Source organism: Poecile atricapillus, chromosome 21 (genome assembly GCF_030490865.1).
Source record: "Poecile atricapillus isolate bPoeAtr1 chromosome 21, bPoeAtr1.hap1, whole genome shotgun sequence".
Lineage (NCBI taxonomy): Eukaryota > Metazoa > Chordata > Aves > Passeriformes > Paridae > Poecile > Poecile atricapillus.
The window spans coordinates 4,631,495-4,654,641 of NC_081269.1; the positions used below are offsets into that span (position 1 = coordinate 4,631,495).

At 60.1% G+C, this 23,147-nt stretch overlaps 1 protein-coding gene across 3 annotated transcripts; it reads right to left on the reverse strand.

Moving 5' to 3' along the window:
• Positions 1 to 1,068: 1,068 nt before the first annotated feature.
• ABR (ABR activator of RhoGEF and GTPase) lies at positions 1,069 to 22,784 on the reverse strand. 3 transcript variants are annotated; one of them, XR_009279270.1, is made up of 23 exons: positions 22,310 to 22,784; positions 20,552 to 20,656; positions 19,892 to 20,077; positions 19,375 to 19,482; positions 18,694 to 18,754; positions 16,588 to 16,640; positions 16,310 to 16,450; positions 15,866 to 15,987; positions 15,582 to 15,747; positions 15,346 to 15,468; positions 15,199 to 15,274; positions 14,954 to 15,058; positions 14,436 to 14,510; positions 14,195 to 14,292; positions 13,951 to 14,082; positions 6,818 to 6,877; positions 6,615 to 6,724; positions 6,229 to 6,368; positions 5,612 to 5,746; positions 5,253 to 5,358; positions 3,555 to 3,702; positions 2,611 to 3,401; positions 1,069 to 2,073 (listed from the first exon to the last, which is right to left on the reverse strand). XR_009279270.1 is itself a non-coding variant. In XM_058854260.1 (22 exons), exons 1-22 carry the CDS (start codon positions 22,421 to 22,423, stop codon positions 3,312 to 3,314), a joined length of 2,454 nt encoding a protein of 817 aa, XP_058710243.1. In that variant the 5' UTR covers positions 22,424 to 22,784; the 3' UTR covers positions 1,069 to 3,311. The 3 variants fall into 3 exon arrangements, 2 of the variants coding, with proteins under 2 accessions (XP_058710243.1, XP_058710244.1); XM_058854260.1 differs by having other exon boundaries at positions 1,069 to 3,401; XM_058854261.1 differs by lacking the exons at positions 13,951 to 14,082; positions 14,195 to 14,292; positions 14,436 to 14,510; ... (10 more) ...; positions 20,552 to 20,656; positions 22,310 to 22,784 and adding an exon at positions 10,926 to 11,275 and having other exon boundaries at positions 1,069 to 3,401.
• Between the last annotated feature and the right edge of the window lie 363 nt (positions 22,785 to 23,147).

Genomic DNA, 23,147 nt, shown 5'->3' on the forward strand with positions numbered 1-23,147 from the left:
GTTTTAAAGGGAAAAGCAGAAAAGAATCCTTAGCCTTTGTGTGGTTACTGGCAGATGAACAAAACAGTTTAAGGGAAAAAAAGAGGTTGTTGCTGAAGTATAATTCTCTGTAGCCACTTGGCTAGCCTGATTTAACCTCACTGTGGGAGTACAATCTTGCTACTGCTTTAATTGCCCCAGGCTCACCCCATTAGTTCCAGCAGTTTGATAGTGAAACTTAGAAAGCAGAGTTTTGAGAATAAACCAGTGTTTGACAGATAACTCTGCACACAGCCTGCTTCCCAACATGTCCCTGTGCCACCTCCAAGTGCCCTAGTATTACACAGGGGGAAGTGAAGCTGGTCAACATTGGTGCTGAGATCAGAACATCTGTTTGTTAGCTCAAGAAGCTGCTGCTTCTTTGATTGGTGTTCTATCTGCCCTTCTCCTTTTCTAACCAAACTCTGTTCTCAGATCTCAGAGGGTCATTTTTAACCTTTATTGAGCCTCTCCATAAAGGCAAACACTACCTCTCATCTTTGAGGCAGTGGCATTTCAGATGCAGTGCACACAAGTAATACGGATTCTCTCACCCACTTCCCCTCCTTTGCATCCACAGTTTGCATCCCAGAACAGTGACAGCCCTTGTTAACCTGGGAGAGCAATATTACCCATGTGCTTTGGCTGATACAGTGGTCAGTTTGGAGGCACATTGGCTCCCATTCCCACATGGAAAGAAGTGGGGAGACAGCACCATGTCATCTATCAGATGATGTTTCCAGATCTCCTGATGTCCCTTCCTCTGCCTGTTCAGTATCCTCAGGCCAGAAGCTGTGCAAGTCAGCTGAATTTTAAGCTTGAGTAATTCTAGGCTGATTAAACAGGCTGGCTCCAGACAGTCCAGGTTTTTTTTTTCTCCAAAATGCAAGGATGTAGCCCAAACCATAAGAAGTCTCTTCAAAGATTGCCTGGCACATTGCCTGTGCTTATACCACTGGCTTGAAGTGCAACTAGCAAAAATTCCACAACAGAAAAAAGAAGCTGCAATACCAAGGTGATCAGTTAGTGAAAACAGCAACACCACAGGGATTCTTTTGTGCAAATATCAGGGCTTTGCATTTTTATTAACATTTTTTTTCTCCTCATGAGGTTTTACAGCCATTTAAAGTTTATAATCTACAGAAATTGAAACAGAACACAAACAAAAATATATCCTTAACAACTTTTGAAAGTCAAATATTAATTAACAGTTCTATTCTACCTGTAGCTGCAAGAGTCCACCCCCCTCTTTTCCTTGCTGTAGGGACAAGCAAAAGCCAGTCATGGGGACAGCCACAGCCCATTGTGCTGGGCTGTGGGGACCGGGCCTCCAGCCACTGTCGTGGGGGGAATTTGGCTGTACAGAGTCTCCATCTGGAATGACAGTGTCGTGGACAGAGACTTGGACACATGTAACAAATCAGACACACACAGGGATCTGTAGTGCAGTCAGATCTAAAGCTCGGCCTCCTTACTGGGTCCAGGGCCAAGACAGATGCCTGGTTATTTTCTGCAATGCTGTTTCCCTTCTGTTTAGCTGGTAGTCAAGAGGAGCAGGGTCTGGAGTGTGAGCCCTTTGGAGGGGGACTGAGACCTCCCCTCCTTGGTTGCTTTGCTGGTGCAGGGCTGGCAGGTGCTGCCTTCCCCAGGGATGTGGCTGAGGACATACCTGGTGCATCGGTGGCTGGGCTCTACCTGGAACAGTCCATTAGTTGGGAGGGTAAAGGCAATGCCACTGTGAGGGACACGCTTGGTCGCTTCTCATCCATCTCCATTTGGCACAGGAGAGCACAGGGCCAACGCAGTTGGGGAGGTGGGGGGGCTTTTCCCACATGAACATGGACTCAGCTCACAGAGCGAAAGGTTTCGTGTCCCAGCAGGTTCCAACACTTACGTGGGAGTGTGGGGGACATCCCGGGAGCCGGACACTCGGGCAGCCTGTCCTGCCTCGGGACATGGCGTGACAGCTCCAGCCATCAGCTTGGGAGGGGTCAAGAACTGGAGCCACTAACAGACCTGAGCTGGCTGGGCACAGCTAATCCAGCAGAAACCACTCTGGGAGAAAGACAGAACAAAGCATTTCTGCCTTCAGTCACGAGGGCCATGAAGGCTTTCCTCCTCCCATCCTTCTGTGCTGGTTCCCAGGCTGGGTGACCATCCAGCTGCTGCAGAACACTTGCCTCTGGCAGCCAAGCTGCCTCTGCCAGCCAAGGCAGGGCCATGTGCTGCCATGTGCCCAGTGCAGCAGGGAAGGCCAAGAAGGGGGAAAAAACATCTCCTTGTCCCCGTGGTCATGGGAGGAAAGCTGGTGCCCCAGCAGGCTGTGCCACGGGGTGCATGTGGCGCTCATGGCAGTGCTGGGCTGGCAGGGGCATGAGTGCCTCACTATGGCAGTCAAAGAACTGAACAGCAGGTACCATGTTCTCCACCAAATTTCCAAACTGGGAAATTTGGGACCACATCAGTGCCAGAGCAGACATGTGGTCAGCCCATGGTGCATGAAGCAATCCTGCCTGGCTGGACATCCCTTCAACCTGCTGTGGATCAAGACCACAAGAGCACCTCTGGCTCCAGCCTTGTGTGAGGGGTTACCTCATAATGCTACTCAGAGGTGAAATCCAGCGAGGGGAGCAACTGCCACGCCACACACACACAGGCAAAGCTGGGGCTGGAGAAGGGACTGGCCTGAAAACACCCAGAAGAGCCTTGGCAGGGAGGAAGCAGCACCCTGCTCCTCTGTTCTCGTGGTCGCAGGTTTGCTCGGGCCGGAGCAGGATCCAGGCACAGGGTCCAACATTTGCGCAGGCAGCGAAGCCAAAGCAGAGCTTGTTGTCACTGTCACCAGGAAGGGAAGCCCGTGAGCTCCCGGCCTCAGAGCAAGCTGGTGCTGCACATGCAGGTGTGGGCAGGGAGCTGGGCAGCAAACAGGCACTCGTGGGGCACTGCAGGCTTCAGGCGACGGGTGTCTGGTAGGAGTGAGCAGGCAGAAAGGAGTCCAGGAGAAAACTAGCCAAGGGGGAAGCCTGTGTCCACAGCTCTTGTCAGTCACTACCTCTTTCGTTGAGCAAATATACATAAAAACAATCCTTGAACACAAGAAGGGACATAAGACACGACTACTTTACAGAGAGGGCCTGGCACCTGGTGGGACCGGGCCACTGGAACGTGATTGTACAGGAGCTGCTGGCAGCACCGTCCTGGGTCTGGGCTGGTCTCCCCTGGGGGCTGTGATCCAGTCCGTGTCCCCCAGCAGGGAACTGGAGTGTTTGCAGCTGGTGCCTTCTGCCTGCAGGCTACACATCCGTGGAGAAGTAAAGTGTGTTGCGTTTGAGCTCGGTGAAGGAGATGGGAGGATGCTGCAGGTAGTAGAGAAGGACCTGGACCTGTAGAAGGTAAATGGGCGGGGGGTTACTACAGAAATGTGTGTTACTACAGAAAGGGGAAGAGGTGCCACCTCCCAGCTTGTCCCATCCAGCAAAGTAACAAATCTACCCCAACAGGCAGGTGAACCCCTCCAGTACCCAGCCAGCTCTTACCTGGGCCATCACATCATGGGACCAGATGTCAGAGGCCAAGGTGAGGTGTGCCTTGCTCTCCCCCTCTGAGGGTCTTAGAAGTGTTGGCCCGAAGACTGTGGCCAGATTGTGGAGAGACATTTTGTTGATAGGCTCCTTTTCAGCCACCCTGTGGGGTACAGGGAGAGAGGCGGTGTCAGCCCCTAACGATGTTCAGGAGTGGGGAGCCATGGGGCATTGTGGAGGCCGAGAGCTGCTCTCCCTTCTCCCAGCAGCAGTGAGGCACCTCCAACTTTTCACTGTCCTTTGTAGCCCTCGGAAAACCCAGGTGCAGGGCAGGGAGCTCTGCCCCCTTCACGGCCTCCGCCGGAGCCGCCGGGCCTGGCTGGGAGCCCTGGGTGTGATGTGGCAGCAACCAAGCGCTCACTTCTGCACTGCGGGGCCTCCACCCTTCCCAAGCCTGCAGGGTACCGGGAGCTCTGCACCAGCCTGTGCCCCCTGCACCCACTCCCCTCGAGGCTCCCTGCCCCAACAACCCTGTGGGAGCCCTGCCAGCATCGAGGGAAGCAGGACCATAACATTGCCATGTTAGGAGGCAGCTGTGCTCCCCGGCACAGGCTGCTCGCTTGAGCCCCGGCCAGGGGAGCAGATGTGGGAACTGGCTGTGCCCGGTTCTCAGGATGGATTTTTCCTTCTCCATCCCCCAGCATCAATCACTTTTTCTGTTTGGTTTTAGCCAAACCAGAGGAACAAAAAAAAAGCCTTCATGATGCAAGTAACATGAGCCATAAGCCCCAGTTCCAAGCTCTGGCCAGGCTCTGTGTTCTGCTCTGCTGTCCTTCCTCATGCAGCCCTGTGCCTTCCATGGGTTTTGGGTCCCCAGGTTTGGATGCATCTCATCTGGGCCAAGACAAAGCCTGTCAAACCACACACTGACTGCTTCACTCACCCTGGGACAGGTGACATCAGGTGTCACCTGCAGTTCTGGGACATTTCCACAGTGCTGCCTATCATTGGTTTTTGCCATCCGCTGCTGACAGGTGACAGGGATTGTTGCACCTTGTAGCAAGGGCTACTGCTGCACTGGTGGGAAGGGACACAGAGCTGTTTTCCTGCTAAGGGGGACACTGCAGAGCTCCTAATTGATTCCTGTCCTGTGCTGAGGCCAGCTGCTCCCTGCAGAGCTCATCCAACCAGCTGCACACCGGCTGCTGCAGCCAAGTGTTCTGTGTTTCCAGGGGCCGCATGCTCCCTGCAGAGTTGACCTGGAGTTACTGGCCAGGCACAGCACAGGCCCTGCTGGCACCATGGCTGGTGGTCCTGGGACACCAGGGGCTGCTCTGGAGGGGCAGAACGGCTCCAGGATTGCCCCCAGCATCCTACAGGGCCCAAGGAGAGATGTGGAAAGCCAACACCAATACCAGAGAAGGGTCTGAACAAGCTGCAGCCTGGGAATACGCCAGAGCTCAGAGAGATGGGGCAGGTGGGACACACCTGAAGCTGTACCCTCTTGGAAGGGCTGGGACAGGACCGTTCCATACCTGGCTGCACCAGCACAGCACCATCTGCCTCCAGTCTGGGATCAGCCTGCAGCTGTGCAGGCACCACAGGAATCAAACAGCAGCTCAAACTCTGTTCATGTCCCACCCCCATGGAAAAGCAGTGAGACAGACTTGTCCTGCATCTCCCACCCGTCCCAGGTAGCCCCTGAGCCATTACCTTTTCAAGTGCTCCAGCAGGAAGAGGAAGGTGATGAGGTTCGGGTCAGGCAGCGAGCGGAGAAGGTGCATCATGCAGTTCTCCTTGGCAGCAGGATCCGAGAGGGCTGGAGGCAGAGGGAGAGGGCTCAGGACAGGGTCTGGTGCAGCAGCAGGACCCATCACAGCCAGGTACCTCCCAGCAGCCAGTGTGTGAGCACTGGGGAGCAGCACCACAATCCCTGAGCTGGCCTGGAGCCAGCAAAAATAGCCAGGACCAAGTGAGCCGAGCTGGGAAGGACTCTTGGGAGTCTCAGAGCAAGCAATGCCAAACAGAGCCACATTTGTGCATCAACCTCTTCCCCATCCCTGAGCCCTTACCGATCCCCTCCATGAAGGCAGGGTAGAGTCTGTCAGTGAGGAGGGGCTCGGGCAGCTCACGGAAGTACAGCTTCAGCGTGCCAGCGATGGCATTGATGTCCATGTCACTCAGCATCACCAGGATGTCCTTGTTATCTGTCCAGAGAGCATCCACATGTGAGGCCTCCTGCCCTCTTTCCCCTCTGGGTCTCCACCCTCTGCATCACTCCAGCTATCCAGACAGGCTGCCAGCTGGAGAGCAGGGACAGCACTGCTGGGTTCACAGCCCCATTAGCCAAGCTGAGGCTGGGAAAAGCCGAGTGGTTCCCGCCTGGCTGGGCAACAGGACACAGAACGATTTGCAAATCCATTTGCAACGTTTCCCTGACTCAGTGACTCCCAGGAGCCAGCCAGGAGTGGCGGCAGCTCAGAGGCATCGAGGCACACACAGGACTGGGATCTCTGGGTGTTTTTGCGGTTTTTGTGCCTCCTCACCCCCAGTCCCTTCCTGTGCAGGGTGGCGTATCTGGTGCATGCGCAGTGCAATAACCAAACCCTGGGCTTGCAGAGAGCTGGGGGGTTCACTCAGTCCCTGTGAACCCTCCCATTGGAACACCAAGCTCCCCCAGGACACTCACTCGCATCAAAGACAGCTTTCAATGCCTGAATGTCAGTGGCGACTCCGGAGATCCTGTAGATGCCGACCTCTTCGATGCCCCTCTTCTCCACCTCCTCGATGCACTGGCGCACGATGTAAGGCACCTTGGAGCGCTCGCGCCTGGCTCGGGAAGCGGAGCCGTCAGCAAAGATTCCCAGGAGAACCCGTGGCAGCCAGCCCAGCCCTGCAAACCCCGGGCCAGGGCCAGGATGGGCATGCAGGAGGGAAAGATAGCAACGGCAAAGGGAACAGGAAAGTCCCCAGCAGAGAGCAAAAGCCAAGCTCCCCAGTGTTGGTGGGAGCAAGGGGACACAGTGTAACCCCACACCCACCAGAGCACATCAGCCCCACAGCCCTTGCATTTACTTTGTCACAACACTGATTTTGACCCCGAAGACACCAGTCTGCTTTTTGGACGGGGTCCTCTTCAGGCTCATGTCCCTGCTTGTGAATTTCATGGAGAACTCCACCTTGATCTGTGGGAGACAGGGGGTGAGAACTGGCTGGCCTGAAGGCAAGAAGGGGCTGCATTCCCAGCGAGGGGCTGTGGGTCCCCTGGCCCCACTTACCCCGTTCATCTCAATCACATCCATGTGCCAGTTTTTCGTCTGAACAGCCTGTGGGTCCAGCTGTGGAGAGAAATGGTCTGTGAGTTTTGTGGGGACACAGCCTCATGCCAAACCTGCTGTCATCCCAAACTGGTGGCCCCCAAAGCCCCTGATCTGCGGATGGTATAGGGCACAGGACATACTTTTCCTGGGCAACATGCTGCTTGTGACTGGAGGATGGAGAGGTTCCCCTTTAGGGTCTGGGGTGCCTCTGGCTGTGCCCTGAAGCCAGGTGAGCTCAGCACCCCCCGTCCTGCCCTCTCCACAGAGCCCCTGCAAGGCAGTGCTCTAACCGACACCCGAGAAGCAAGAAACTTCCAAGAAATTAGGACTATTTCTGGCGGCAGATTGATGAAACAGAACTAGGGCAGCGTTTTCCATGCAGAAAAACAACATCTCCCCATAGCCAAGGCTATTTATAACCCCTGGGAATGACAGGCTCTGCTATTTCTGGCTTTGGGGCTAGCAGGGGACTCAGTGACGCTGCCCCGGCGCCCGGGTGCAGCGAGAGGTGTTGGCATTCCCAAGGCCCCGGCACGTGCCGTGGCAGGTTCCGGGCCCCAGGGCTGGGCAGAGGCGGGTGCAGTTGCCTTTTGGGGCTTTTTGGTCCCCAGCTGGTGGTATAGATCCAGCCCCATCGATCCCTGTAATGCACAGGGCCGGCAGCCCAGCACTAATGTCCCCTTGGGGAAGGGGATGGGATATGGGAGCTGGTGGGGGCTCCCAGGGCTCGGGACATGCAGCTGCCAGGTCACACTTGCGCCAGACACATGGGGTCACTCTGCAAGGACACAGGAGCTTCCTGCAGCTGCTGGGTCAGGAGATGCTCTGGGCAAGTGTAAAGATGTCCAGAGCTGCTGCTCCAGCCATGGAGCTGCTGCTCCCCTGCCTATAAAGTCACTGCAGGTCATGATGGGGGGGCACTGTGGGGTCCATCATGTCCCTTCTCGCACAACAAGACCCCACAGTCCCAAGGAAAGGCTCTTGGCACAGACTCAGCACGGTGGCATTGCCACATGCCCAGCCCTGTGTCACAGTGAGCCTGAGCAGCTCCTCAGCCATGGGAAAACAGCAGTGCCCATCAAGGTAGCAATGTTGCTGTCTCCAGCATGGCCCAGGAATGGTTCCTGACATGGAGCCCTCCCTGGTGCTCCAGCCCAGCACATGGAAGAGCCCAGCGAGTGCCACGCTGCTTCCTCCGTGCCAGCCCTGCGGCTGCTGGAGAGCAGGAGGAGAGGGAAGGCTGCAGCTGCCCTAGGCTCCCATGGGACTCTGCAGCAGGTCTGGACACTGGGATCACGAGACTGCAGCCAGACCACAGCCAACCCCAGTCCTGCTGCTCCAGCTCCTCTGTGCTCCTCCCCAGCACGGCATCCCCCACGGCACTGCCATGCAGCCACCACAGCCAACACCACAGTCCCAGGGACTTTCATCCTTTTTCCCACACCTCCCTGTCCCACTCATGGCAGTGAAGACCCTTCACCCCCCCAGCCAGGCCAGGAGCCTCCCTGCTCTGCAATACCATTTTAACTGCAGCCACAATACATGCCTTCCCCATTCCTTGGGTTCTTCTGGCTCTGATGGCTCTGGCAGCTCACATCTGGAAGGGCTTTAGCAGAGCTCTGAAGAAAGCTTTAATAAAAGCCAGGTTAGCTGCTCCCAGTGCTGTGGACCCTACCCTGAGCATGTCATTTTCCTGCAGCCCCTTCCCCCTGCATGGGCAGAATCATCCCACAGTAGCCAGCAGGGCCCAAATTTGGGCTAGTTCTGCTGGCACCATGGGCCTGAGTCCCCCTCGAACTAGGGCAGGTCCCTGTGCACTGCTGGGGCAGCACCTGTGGCCTGGCCCTGCTGCTCTCTAACCCTCCTGGCCAGCACCCCGAGCAGCAGCAGCGGTACACGACTCTTCCACTCCCCAGTTCAAGCAAAGCTGTGTCCAACACCTCGTCTCCAGGCGTGGGAGGATGGATGGGAGCATCCACCCATAGAGCCAGAGGCAGCTCCTGCCCACAGAGTGCTGACAAACACCCCAGGCCAGCTCCCACCACCACCTCTTTCTCCTCTGAAGGGAGCTGCCTTGCTCCAGCAGGATTCAGGGACATCCCAGGTCAGTGGGGAACTCCTGGGCTAGGAGAACAGCCTTTGACCCGGCATTGTGCAGGATGAGATGTCAGCTCTTCTTTGAAAGGTCAGACGGCTTCAAACACCACCCCAAACATCTCAGCCAGGTCACTAGCATGTCTCCAGGCTGCTCCCTCCTGCATCCCAGGGACTCTCAGCCATGGTGGTATCCATGCCCAGGTCAGCATGTGGTGCTGCTCTCATCCACGGCGAGGTGAGACATCCTCTGTTTCTTGCCACAGGAATGTGCCATCATCCTAGTTTTCCAAATTATCCAAAGCTGTTTGCTTGTAGGACAAGGCCCCAGGTTGTGGAGAAACAGGCAATGAACATCCTGGCAGTCCTGCAGCATTTTGTGTGTTCTGGGGATGTCTTGTTGGCGCTGACCCTCCTCTCCTACTGCTTGTCTTGCCCATGGGACAACTCCAGACTTGAGGTGATGAGGCCACATCCTGGAATTCTGTCCTCAAGACACATCCAGATCAGACACTGTGACAGACCCAGGCAGGGTTGGGTGCCAAGAGCTCCAAGATGAGGAGCTGGTAGGGCTCCCAATCCTCATGGTGGCTTCCCAGGACCCCAAACTGGATGCTGTGGTGGGGCAGGGACTATGAGGCTGAGAATGTCTCTTCCTCATATCTCAGGCCCATGAGGTCACTCAACCATCAGCCTTGGGTGAAGCAATTGGGAGCACACTGGTGACTCAGTCTGCCAGGTCATCTCTGCCAGAGCCCTGTGGAGCGGGATCCCAGAGGGGCTGCTACAGCCAGCGTTGCTTCCCATCAGCGTGGCACCCACAGATTCCCCAGCCTGGCCTCCCGTGGCTGCCCTGGCGAGCAGATCCTCACCAGACCTCCATGCCAGCAGCACCCTCCCCAGGGAACAGACAGTCCCTGAGCCCCCTGGTGCCATGGCACAGAGCAGCCCCCACACCAGCACACGCTGCCAGTGGCAGAGCACAGCCCCCCAAAAAAGCAGCAATTCACAGCCCTGACTGAGGGTGACCTGAGGAGCAGCAGCTGCAGCACCCAGAGCCCACTGGGACCCTGCACAGACCTGCCAGGGCCACATCCTGCCCTGCAGCCCCAGGGCTCCCGGGCAGCAGCCGGCAGAGGAAATGAAACCCCTTCATGTTTTGACCCAGCAACAGCTGCCGGGCAGCCTCCCCACAAAGCTCTTGCTGCCCCTTAATCCCCTGTGCAAAGTGGCGGCGGCACAGAATCGAGGTTAATGCCGCTGCGTCACATGCGGCCCCGCCGCTGCCAAACCGAACCCCCACGGGCCCAGGCAGCCCCTGGCCACAGCCACAGCTCAGCCCCAAGCCAGCAGCTCCCTGCCCAGGGGGACTCCACTGAGGGAAACCCCCTGAGTGCCCCTTGGGGCTTTTGGGACAGCCTGCAAGGGTGCTGTCCCCCTCCTTTGTCACCTCTGTCGCACAGCCCTGCACTCTGTGTTCCCACAAAGACGGGCAACACTGGCTGATGTGGCTGCGACACAGCCGTGAGCTGGGAAAGCCTGGATTCACCCGGGTTACAAGAGGGGGGACGCAGGCACTGAGTGCTGTGGCACCCCAGGAATCTGGTCCCAGCCAGCCCAAAAGCATCACTGCCTCCTGGGCAAGCTCCAGGGCTAGGCTGGGGGTTCCGTGCCCTGCCTCTGCAGGACCCCCCGCTGCAAGCAGCTCAGCTCCCAGAGTCTGCCAGCAAGCAGAGGAAGAGGGAGGGAGGAAAACAAACACCTCACAGGCTGCCAACTGCATCTGAGAGCTCCCAGAGCACCCAAACAGCCTCCGTGCACAGATCCCACAGCACTCACTCTCCACACAAACAACACAGCCCCTCATTTCAGCGCCCCCCACCCCACAAAACCACCCGTCAAAAAGCCACGGTCATCACGCCCGGCAGAGCCCAGCGCTGTCCCCTGCAGCCAACCCCCGCACCCGGAGCACCTTCTGCCGGAGCAGTTTGCTGCGCACCCTGCCCCAGAGCCGGGCTCCCGTGTTCGGGGCTCGCTTCCCCTCGGGCTCCTCCACGCCGGGCTGCTGCTCGCCCTCGGGGCCGGGGCTGCCCTCCGGCTGCACCAACACCTCTGTCATCGCGGCGACCGCTTCGGCTCCGGGCAGACGACCCGAGGCTGGCCAGGAGCGTGCCCGCGGCTGGGTTAGCGCAGCAACCGCATCCCTTCTGCGGGCGGGGAGAGCTCAGCGCGGTCCGGCGAGGGGAGCCCTGCTGGGGCGGCGGGGCGGCGAGCGGGCAGGGCTCATCTTCAGGGTGTGAGCCGGGCTGGCGAGGCAGCCCCAAAAACCTCCCTCCCCCTGCGAGGAAGTGACTCAATGGCAGCCCCCCCCCGGCGGCCCCCACGCGTTTAACTCTCGCCCTGCCGCCCGCCGCCGCTCGGGAGCGCTGCGGGGGCTGCCGGGCCCCCCGCCGCCGTTATCCGCCGTTATCCGCTGTCATCCCTCTGCCGTTATCCCTGTGCCGTTATCCCTCTGCCGTTATCCCTGTGCCGTTATCCCTCTGCCCTTATCCCTCTGCCGTTATCCCTCTGCCGTTTTCCCTCTGCCGTTTTCCCTCTGCCGTTTTCCCTCTGCCGTTATCCCTCTGCCGTTTTCCCTCTGCCGTTTTCCGCCTCGCAGCGCTGGCGGCAGCCGCGGCCCCCGAGGCCATTCCCGGCTCCCCGCAGGAGCCAGGCTGGCTCTCCTGATCTCAGCGACGGGCACCGGGAGAAGGCTTTTGTGGTCTGCTGTAACACCCGGGGACAGCTGGGTACCCCCATAAGCCCTCTGTGTACCCTGGCCCTTGTCAGCCCCACTGCCAGGGGGTGATGGGGACAGGGAAGCCCTGGAAGGGTTCCTGCCCGCTGCCTCTGACAGGCAGGGACATGGTGAGGCACAGGTTTGGGGAACTTGCATTCCCCCCAGTCCATCCCTCAGCAGCCCCTGGGGTCCATAGGGGTCACTATGACTCCCTGCAGGTCTGGGGTGCCCCAGCATCGCAAATGTCCCCTGCCAGAGCCTCTGCCAGCCCAGGGAAGGGGACAGACAGACAGGCAGCTATTCCCTGAGGGTACAGCAGGCACCGTGCCCATGACAACACAGGCTTCAACAGCCACATTCCCTCGTGTATCAAATGGGCTGAGGAAGGGGGTCCTGAGACCCCCTTCATGCACCCACTGCCTGTCTCCTCCAGGGCATGGGGGACACATCCAGCCTCTCTCCTCTGCAATGTGGGCACAAGCACTCACAGCCTGCTTTGTCCACCACAACATGTGTCTGCCATCCTGGCACAGCACCACACAACCCTGCCAGCACCCAGCAGCCAGAGCCCAGCTCCTGGGAACAACTGGGACAGCTCAGAACAGGGCTGAGCCCTGCAGTGCAGGGGACACAAGACCCTCATGGTCAAGCCAAACAGGGCAGCCCTACCCCGACCACAGCATATTCCAGCTTTAGAAATAATAGTTAATTTAATTAATAACAACAACAATAACAACAAAACAGGGTTAATGCCAACCAGGAGTCACACATAGCCAGTGCTGCTGTGTGGAACCAGCAACAGCTCATGATGAGCCCAGGGGTGAGGAACATCCAGGGCAGCATCTCTGCCTAAGACTCTCCGGGAGAAGGCAGGGGGGCAGCTCTGGGGCTTGACTACAGCCCTGGGAGCAGCACTGCCCATCCTGCTCATTGCTGTCCTGCCCTGTCACCCAGCCCACCCCTGGGGCAGGGGCCAAGCTGTGGCTCTGGGTGACAGCAGGACAGTCCCAACCCTGACACTCCTCCATCCATCCACATCCTCCTTGGGATATGCAGCCCCAGGGCCTTCTCTTTTTCCCTTTCTTCCCCCACAGCTTTTGCACAGCGGGTACGAGCTGTGCTGTCCCTGTCCCGACCCCCGCATCTCCCAGCATGACTCATGTTTGTTGATCCAGGCTATTTCCAAGAGCGCAGCTGGACTGATCCCCGCGGGACACTGAGCCCCTTCCCTGCCCTGGCCTTCCTACTTGGCCCAATGCCACCCCCACACCACTGTTTCCTGGGGGAAAGGGCAACAGACGGGTGATTTCAGGTATGAAGAAGCCACTGGTGAAGCTGAGCCCCTACTTTCCACCTTGTGCACCCTCCAGTGCTGTTTCCCCACAGCTTCCCCTTCCCAGCAGCATTTTCATGCTGCTCTCTGCTCCCCTGGGACCTGCCCTCAGTTGCTTTCCCACGGAACAGGCAGCCGTGAGGGGCCCTTTGAAGTGGCCCTGGGTTGAGGGCTGTGTCCCCAGCATGAGCCTCTCCCCAGCACAGCCAGGAAGGCAGCCAGGCTGGGGTGCCCCCCAGGAAAACAGGGACACCCCCAGCCCAGACTGTGTCCCCCTGCCCCTGGCCAAAGTGGCTGCAGGGGGAATGTGGGGTCTGGGGGTTCCCTGCCTCCCACTGCATCCTCCTGGTCCTGCTCACCTGGGAGCATCTCAGGGCAGCTTGGGCCACCATCCTCCCTGCCTGGCAACCGCCAATCAGAGGTGGCTCAGCTGTTGCCCTGGAAACCCCCGTTGCCATAACAGCAGCTGATGGAGGCCCAGGGAAGGCAGATGGTGGCAGAGTGGGACACAGGAGGGATGGGGGGCTGAACATGCAGAGCCCTCCCTAAGGCAGCTACCAACCCCTCCCAGGGCCACGGCACAGAGAGCAGCAGAACGGAAACACTTCCATCCAGCCCAGATGGGGATGGATGAACCTCTGCAGGTTTTGGCTTTGCCACCCCTCTCCCTTTGTCCCACCTTCTCCTGCAGCCACTGTGCCCCAGGACCATCAGCCCCCATGCCTGATGCCCACCCACCTCACTACCTTCAATCCCACCACCCCACTCCCAAAAGCAGAGCTGTCCACCCCAGGCATCACTCCAAGACAACCCTCCCAGCCCAGGTGCCAGGTCCAAAGGGGTCCACCTTCAGGTGAAAGGATGCCCAAAAGCCCCAGTGCATACCTGGATCTGCCCCTTGCCCATGATCTTGTCCACAATTTCGTTGTTGTCCTTGTTGAGTTTGGTCTTATCATAGCATTTCTCGTAGCAGAGGATGCGCAGGGACTGGGAGCCCTCTAGCTCGATCTCAAACTCCTGGGGTGTGGAGGGAGGGTGGCTCAACCCCAGCACCCCAGAGCAGCTCCAAAACCGGGGTTGAAGGGAAATGGGGATCACAGGCCCCTCCCTGCATCCCACCCTCCCTCACCTCATTCCACTGCGGCTCCGTGGTGTCCCGGAACACCCTGGTCTTGGCTTTGCTGACAAAGTAGCCGAAGGAGTCCACCTCCAGTGTGCAGTAGAGGTCTGGGGGAGCAGACATTCCTCAGCAGCCCAGGAACACCCTCACCATCTCCCAGATGCACTGTGGGCAGAGCAGGGCCACGTGCTGGACCCCAACTCTTCCGAGCCCACTGGCCCCTCCAAACAGGGTGGGCACCCACACTTACTGGCTGACTGCTTGAAGCCCTTGGCAGAGTGGACGATGACGTGCAGGAACCCATAAAGCCCTGGGGACTCGTCATCTGTGGCAGGAGAGCAGAGGCTGTGTCAGGGCCTGGGGCTGGACATCCCCAAGGCAGCCTTTGCCACCTTTGCCAGAGTGAGCACAGTGCCTGCAGAGACACTCAAATGCCCCCAAGCCCCTGGAGGGACATCTCTAAGTTCTGTATCCCGCACTGACAGGCATCCCAAGCTCTCCTGCTGCTGGGGGAGGTTCCCAGTGGGGCTGGCTGGGTCTCACCCTGGGCACACTGGTCCTGCCCAACCCATGGCAGGGGCTGGAGAGAGCCCAAAAGCAGCCCCGTGCTGCAGCTGGGATTGGGCTGCCGAGGAGCCTGACGCTGCTCCAGCAGTGCCACCTGGTGGGAAGCTGTCCCCTGCACAGCAGAGTCCCCGCTTCAGCTCAGGGACCCCACAGCTCCTGCATGGTGTCATCTGGGCAAAGCAGGACCCAGCGGTCACTCACCGTCCTTGTTGCTGGTGACGGGGATGTTGTGGACAGTGCGTAGCTTGAAGCAGGATCCTGTGAGCACCTGCAGCTCCACTGAGCTCAGAACAAAGGCCTGGAGGTCTGGGAGAGGACAGAAGCTTCAGAGGGACAGAGCCAGTGCTGGTCATAGAGACTGGAGAAGACCTATATCCTATAGGACTTCCCTGTGGCTTCTGGGGGGACCATGACCCCCAAGAGCGCCTCAGCAGCCCCAGACTCACCCTTTTTCTGCAGTCTCTGGATGGCCTCCCTCCACTCGGATCGTTCGTAGTCGGAGGAGAGCAGGAAGAGGTAGCTCTGTAAGAGAGAGGAAGATGTGGCAAGCTGTGCAGGCAGGGCTGAGCCCGGCCCCAGCCCGCCCTCCTCACCTTCCCGTTGCGGTTGTGGATGCGGAAGGGAATGGCGGGTGAGTTGAGCAGCAGCCAGAATTCGTTCTCAAACATCTTCTTCTTGAGGCGCTCGATGGCACGGCTCTGCCCCTTGTTGGCTTTCTGCAGACAGGGAGCAGAGAGGACCTTTCAGAGGTGCCCCTGTCCCCCACGTCCCATCCCTGATCCAGAGAAAAGCACCGCCCCACGAGCAAGTCCCACACCCTCCCTCTCACCTCCTTCTGCATCTCGCTCTTAATGGTTGAGATCTTCATCTTCATGTCCTCCAGCTCATGGTCGGGGATGACGTGGACCTGCGGGCAGTGCTCTGACTCCTCCAGCGAGGGGAACACCAGGTCGGCCAGGGGCACATACCACTTGCAGTCGTACTGCTGGTGCTTCCTGCAGCCAGGGCACGGGTGCTGACTGATGCCTGACCCCCTCCCTGGCACATCTCCCGGCCCACTGAGGGACAGGGGGGGTTGTGACACATTCCCCCTGTGCCCAGCGCCCTCCTTACCCCACTGCTGTCTTCTTCAGCTTGGCACAGAGCAGCACGTCGGTGAAGAGGAACACGTGTCGCAGCTTCCGCGAGCCCTCCGACAGCTCCACCAGGAAGCCATCCTTGACAAGCTGCCGGGTCTGTGTGGCAGAGGGGCTGCCATGAGGGCAGGCAGGGAGCAATGGCCAACAATCCATGGGGAAAGGCTGACAATCCTGTCCCTCTCTGTGGCTCAGCCACCAGGAGCATGGGGAGGTCCATGTCCTCTATACTTAGTAAAGGACCAGCAAGCAGCAAGGACCAGATAGAGCCCTAATCCTGTACCTAGAACTGTATCTGGAGGAACCCTTCCAAATCCTACCCAGGCACCAAGGAGCTCTTCTGGGCAGAGACAGCAGCCAGGGGCTGGCAGAGGGCTCAGCCCTCACCCTGTGCCCAGCCACTGCCCACCCCACAGCTTACCTCGCCCTTGGGGGTGGTGACCGCTGTCCTCCGGGGGTCGATGTCCTCATTGATGCTGGAGAGGAAATTCTGGGAGATGCGGAGGGCGTCCTGGAGCAGCGGGTAGTCAGGGTGGTCAGCTGGGGTGTGCTTGAGGAGGTCCTGGAAGGAGACAGGCACAGGTTAGCAGCTCGAAAGCAGCTGGAGACCCCTCATCAGCGCTCCCCACAGCTGCAGATCCCCAGGAGCAGCAGAGACAGAGCCCACCACCATCCCCGTGGGACTGGCACCACACTCACGTGCAGGACGAGGGTGCTCCGTGTCACCCGGTCGATGGGTTTGTAGAGCAGCGCTGAGGGGAGAGAGAAAGTGTCAGCAGCCACCTGTGGCTGGAGCCCTGGCCCCTCTCCCACCTGTCACAGAGAGCACAGGGGCAAGGAGGGGAGCCCAGATGCCCAGAGAGCCCCCCTGGTCTGCACAGAGCCCTGGGCAAGCATCTGGCACCTGTCCTGCCCAGAGCCAGCACAGCTGGACAATCGTGGTAGTGCCAGGAGCAGTGGGGAGCCACCGCTGCCACAGCCCCATGTCCTGCTGTGGGGGGCACAAGCAGCCACAGCTAGGCTGGTCACGGGTGGTGAGATGGGATGTCCCACCAAGCCCGCGGCAGCACAGGACTGGGACAGCCCTCTGGAGGGCAGGGCCTCCCCGGGAGAGCTGCACCCACACTTGCTGTGCTGTGGCTGTGCAGCGGAAGAGCCGCTCACTCGTCACCCTCAGCAGCTTTTTCAGTTTCCCTTTTGGCTCAGTGGTGGGTCACATCCCTCACCTGGCTCTGCCACCCCATGGGACACCCTGTACCCACCTCTCTGCACCACGCCAGCCAGCCCTGGTGCAAAGGGGATCCAGGCTGCTCCAGCAGCAGCAAAACCACCACCTCCAGAGAACAGCAGGTCCAAGGCTTCAGCCCAACCCCATTGCCCCATGTCCCTGCCTGCAGCCCCACCCAGGGCAGGGGGCACAGCTGCCTCACAGACGGGGTACAGAAAGTACCTTTTTCCTACCACACACCCTCCCAGCAGGAAACAGCCCCAGAGGCTCTCCAGAGGCACATTTCAGTGGAAACTTACAGACCCTTCTCCTCCTCCCCACCTCTTTGGGCAGACAAAGGCACGGAGCCCACTCACAATGCTGCTCTCTGTGCCTGGCCACATTCATGTCTCCCCGGGCTGCTTTCAGCCAGGCTGATGCCTCTGGGTTTTCCCTTCAATTTGGAGCACTTCCCCAAACTGCCAGGGCTGAGAGCAGCCAGGTTTCGGGAAGTGGGAGAGGAAGGAAAGGTGCCACCTCCTCACTCTAGGCTGAGTCGTGAGGAGTTCCCATTCCCTGTATCCCAGAGGTGCTGCCTCATAGCACCCAGTCCTGAGACAGGGTGAGCACGGGATCTCTGCTCAGGAGGTGACGATGCCAGGCTGAACCCCAACCAGAGGCTGCACCCCCACAACTCCATGCCAGAGGGTAAAACAAGAGTCCTGTTCCCTGTGACAGCCAGCAAGAACGCTGCTCTGGGATAAAGGTGACAGGCAGGGTCATCTGGCACATCCCCCCTTTTCCAGCATCCTAGACCCACAGGTCTAGGTGGACCCTCCTGCTGCATCACTACAGGCATAGACAAAGCTCCAGGGAGGCCTGGGAGGGCTTGTCCCAGCACAACAGAGGAGCAACAGGCTCCTTGTGCACACAGCCTGGGACCCACGGGCAGCAGCAGGCAGGGAGAGATGGACATTCCAGCCCCACCATGCTGGGGCAAACGGGGACCCCTCCCCATCACCATCCACACGGCACAGCCCGGGCAGAGGGGGTTCGCCAGCCCAGGATCGCCCTGCCCAGCCCAGCTCCTTCCGTCCCATCCGTGGCACGAGCCCCTGCCCGGCGGGGACGGCGAACGCGTGGCTGCGTGTGCCAGAGCCAAGATGATTCAACCCAGCCTGGAACAAAGCCGTTCCCAACTTCAGCCCGCAGAGCACGACGCAGCCCCCACCCCCCCGCACGGACCCCGCGGCATCACTCCCTGCCGGCACCCCAAACCGGAGCCGCCCCCCTCGCCTCACCATAGGTGCAGTTACAGCAGAGCCGGACAATGAGGAGGATTTCCATGGCAGCCCGGTCTCCACGCAGCCATCGCTGCCGCTCAGCCCGGCTGCGGCACAGCTCCGGCCCCTCCGCACGGCTCCCAGCACAGCCGCGGGCGGGGAGGAGCGGTGGGCAGGGGCTGGGGGGCTCCCGCCCGCCCCCAGCGTCCTAAAGAGCCACGAGCCCCCCGCCCCGCCGGCTCCAGGCGCACAAAGGGCTCGGGAATTCACCCACGCACACCAAAGGCTGCGTCCCCCTCCCCTCGCCCGCCGTACCCTCCATGGTGACGGACGAGTGGCTCTCCTTCGAGTCCTTGGGGCCCTTCACCTTCAGTTCCTAGGGAGGGAAAGGCCCATCAGCGGGGGGCTGGGGCGGGGGGAAGGTCATGGCTCAAGGTCATGGGGGCCCCCCACCCTTCCTCTTGCACCTTGGTACCTTCCCCTGGCCCCAGCCTGGCCGTGCTGGATGCCACAAACGAGGGCTGGGTGAAGGAGTGTGGGTTCCTGCCTGGCTGGGAGCAGGTCTGGCTGTGCCTAGCAGCTGGGACATGGTGGTGATGCCACCAAGCTGAACAGGACAAGGGGGACCAGGCTGTAGCCGTAGAAGTCCCCATTTCTGTAGGGGATCCAGGCATGGAGATGCTGGCAGCAGGAGATGAGCCACAGGTGCCCAGCACCCACCAACACTGGATGGGGAGGTGATCGCATAGGCTGAGCCCAACCTGAGCTTGGATAAGGTGGGGACAACCTCCTGCAACACCCTAAAGACCACGGCCCTCCAGCACAGCCCCCAGTGGCCCAGCCCTTGGGGACAGTCCCTTAAAGTCCCCAGGGCAGGGAGAGCATCTCCATGGGGCAGACATGGTCAGCTCAGCCACGAAGCCAGCGTTCTCTGTCCTGTGCAGGGACAGCCTGGGCACAGCCCTCTCCCACTGGCACACCTCCATCCCAGCTTACCTCTGAGATCTTCTGGAACTGGTAGTTGCTCTGGCTGCACTTCTCTGCCGTCTCCAATGCGATTTTGTAGTTATCCACAAAGGCCTTGTAGACCCCCAGCTGGCTGGCCTGTGGGGAGTGGGGATTAGCCAGGCACCAGCAGGGTGCTGAAGCCCCCCACAGCACCCAAGGGGTCAGGCAGCCCTTGAGGTGACACTGCCCAGAGTTGTCCCCTCCTGGCAGGACACTGAGGGTCCTGACAGCTGAGGGTCACATGCTTGGCTCCTGCTCAGGCCAGGATGGTGTAGCTCCTGACCAGCATGTGCCTCCATAAACTTCCAAAATCCAGCAGACAGATAACAAGTGCCTGGACAGCAGAAACTGAAGCTACAGCCCTTCAACCTGTCCTCTCTTTCTTTCCCCAGCATGATCATGGCATCCATGGGCACAGCCCCTGTGGGCATCACAACTCCAGACTCATCACAACTCCAGCCCTTCTCCTCTTCCAAGTGGAGCAACACCCAGGGAAGGTGCATACCAGCTTCTGGAAGAGGTGGCCCATGGTGACATTGCTGTCCCACTGCTGCACCTTTGGGCACAGGCTGTCGTAGAACTCCTTGTGGATCTCATAGATATCCTGTATCTTGTAGAAAATCGTCTCGATCTGCTGGAGGGTCAGGACAGGCTGCGACGTGGTGGCCGTGGCCTTCAGCGGCTTCATGGGCTGCCGAAGAAGGGAGAGTTTGAGATGAGGACTAAGAGGGGAACACTGGGGATGAGGAGGAACTGAACTGGCAGCAAGGGCTGCCCAGGACACTTGGACCAAGGCTGGCAGCTGGCCCAAGGGGCACTCCAGGCTCGTGCATCCTCGGACTTCCCCACAGCGGCAGTGACCCCGTGTTGTGCAACAGCGTCTCGCCATGAAGGTCAGCAAGTCCACAAGAGGAAGCAAAGCTACAACTGTGTCCCCAACAGGGACATGGGCAGTGCAGGAGGTGCAGATGGGGGTAGACAGGACAGAGCAAAGCTGGCTCTCTGATGTAGCTTCTGGAGCTTTGCTCCTGCTCATGCTAATATGGCTGGGGGAAGCCAGTAAAAAATTACTCCATCCATCCATCCATCCATCCATCCATCCATCCATCCATCCATCCATCCATCCATCCCTCAAGGGGCTGTCCAGTCTGGGGGCTGTGCTCACCAACAAGAGGGCCTCCAGCTGGTTGATGTAGATCTCCTCACTGGCCAGGAAACCAGAGAGCACCAACTTCCGCATCTCCAGGCCTTTGCCAGCGTCCCGCTCACCCTGCAGAACACAGCAAGGAGCCTGGCTAAGCCAGCAAGTGGCACAGGAGGAGACCCCACATGCCACCAGCCCATCTCTGGCATCCCCCACATGGGCACATGTCCCTGCCAGTGTCAGGGAAGCTCCATAGCAAGGTGAGGGCATGTGCCCAATGGGCAGCAGAGGCCGTCTGGAGCCAGCTGGGAAAGCCATGAGCTGTGCTGGCTTCTCTCCCCTCCCTGCTCCGGGCTGGCCACGAGCCCGGCGCCGCTGGCAGCGCTCCAGGATGGCGCACGGCATGGCAGGACTCTCCCAGGGCAGAGTCCAGAGACGCCCAGTGAAATCATGCTTGGCACTGGATGGTGCTCCCACGTGATGTGGCACCACCCTTTCCCTTGGCTGAGGTTTCCCTTGGGAAGTGCCACCCCAACAGGCACTTCCAGTAGCACTGGGGCATGTCCCGACACCCAGGTCTGCTGCAGCACTGATGCTCCTGTGGCAAGACCCTCAAGGTTGGGGGACTGTGGGACCCTCAGCGAGATTCTGCCATTCCCCAGGCATGGACACCCCAATCCCTGGACCATCCTTGGTCACGCCTTGGCCTCTCCCCTAAAAACCACACTTAAGCAGCAGGCTTTGCCACCCAGACAAGGGCCAGGCAGAGCCAAGGGAGCACCACTCTGGGCCATTCAGGATGGTTTGGGGGGACATTGGTCGTGTCTCACCTCTGCCCATGTCAGCCCTGGCTGTTGTGCCAGAGGAGGTGGCAGCTGCAAACACCTGGGGGGCACAGCCCCAAGACAGGCATGGCTGAGGATCAGCATCTCTGCCCCACTCTAGTGTCCATCAGCCAGCCCTGGGCACTGCTGTGACAACCAGTGTCCACCCTGCCAGGCTGCCCCAGTAAGGCTGGGCCACAGTGACTGGTGCAGCAGGAGGGCGTATGGGGGGGCCAGTTTTATTCACTGGGAGCTCGTGGGCTCTTTGCCACAGATTAGTCATGGGCTCTTCCTGCTTCCCCCAGCCTGGGCCCTGCGCAGAGCTCAGGGGATAAGGGACCCACCCATGCTCAGGGCCCACACAGCCCATGGGGACAATGTCAGCTGGACCCCCGTGACCCAGAGCAGTGACTCTTAACCAGGGCCTTTTGGCTGCCCCATGCAGGAGACCCCAGGAAGAGCAGGGCCACAGCCCTCTTCCAGCACCCGAGCAGGGTGGGCATGACACGGATGCTGAGCTCCACCTGCCAGCACAGAGGCCTCCCCGGGTCCGCCCCCCAGCTCTGTTTTGGGACTGTTTAGGAGTTCCTGGTGGCCGAGCAGTGGGGCACAGTGTAAAACAAGCCCCTTTCTGAGCATCCGGGGCCAGCTCTGCTGAGCCATGCAGCTCCCACCCCTCAGCTCTACTTCCCCCTGGAAGGACAGCTGGGTGGTCACCCCACTCTGAGCCCTCCCCACCTGGAGCCTGGCACAGCCCTGCCCCACGCCCCTGGCCACAGGCAGTCCTGGGGGTGTGGTGGGGCCGCAGTGATGCTCCCGCTGCCCCCAGCTCTGCCCCCTGCATCGCATCGCCCCAGGAGCTGTTCCAACACCGGGGCATCACCAGCACCAGCAAGATGCCCCTTGTCCCCACACCCAGTGCCCAGCACGGGGGCAGGGTCCCCCCGCTGCCCACCTTCTCGCCGGCCGAAAACGGAGACACGGGGCTGGTGGGGGTTCCTGGCTCAGAGTCATCTTCATCCTCCAGCACTTTATCCAGGTACCCTATGGCCTCCTCTTCCTCCTCCATGGCCGGCAGGGCAGCGGGGCGCACAGGGGACCCCACAAGGCTCCGGACAAGGGGCTCACGCGGCTGAGCCGTCCCAGGCTGACTCAGCTCTGGACGCCGGCCACCAGCGCGGGATGAAAGGAGCCATTATGGGATCCCCGGTGCTCCAGCCTGACCCAGCTCCGGCCTCCTGGTCCCCGGCGGCCCGGGCGCTCCCGGCACGGCTGCTGAGCCGCCTGCGAGCGGCAGCTCCGGGCTCGTCAGCGCTGCGAGCACAGGGCCAGCCCCGCTCCCGGCCGGCTCCGCTCGGCGCCGGGGCCGCGGGCGGTGCAGGGGCCGCTGGCCGAGCCCCGCGCCCCAGCCGGCCCCGCCGCTCCGCCCTGCGCGCTCCTACAGGAAATGCTCTCTCGGCGATGGAGGTGGGGCTGCTCCGCCGCCGCAGCCCGCCTGTGGTCAAGGCTGGGGCGAGCAGCAGCCGCCTTCCCCGGCCGGTTTTCCCAACGTGTGTCCAGCAAGAGCCGCGGGGAGGGGTCCCCTGCCAGGCCCCCCGCGCTCCCCCCCGGAAATGGGAGAGCATCTCTTCTGTTGTAGCCCTCTGGAGCCTCGTGTCCCGTGCGAAGGCACAGACCGTGGGGATTGCCACCAGCCAGAAGTGACCTTGGAGGGCAGCAGCATCACCAGGTCCCACACGGGGACCTGGCTGTGCACCCCCAGAAGGTACCAGAGCTCTCCCTGCCCCAGAGGG

Coding starts and splice junctions, on each gene's coding strand:
- ABR (XM_058854260.1), bottom strand. CDS start 22,423: ATGGAGGAGGAAGAGGAGGCCATAGGGTACCTGGATAAAGTGCTGGAG. Junction 20,657..22,309: donor CGTTTTCGGCCGGCGAGAAG/GTGGGCAGCGGG, acceptor TGTGTTCTGCAG/GGTGAGCGGGACGCTGGCAA. Junction 19,483..19,891: donor GCCACCTCTTCCAGAAGCTG/GTATGCACCTTC, acceptor CACTCCCCACAG/GCCAGCCAGCTGGGGGTCTA.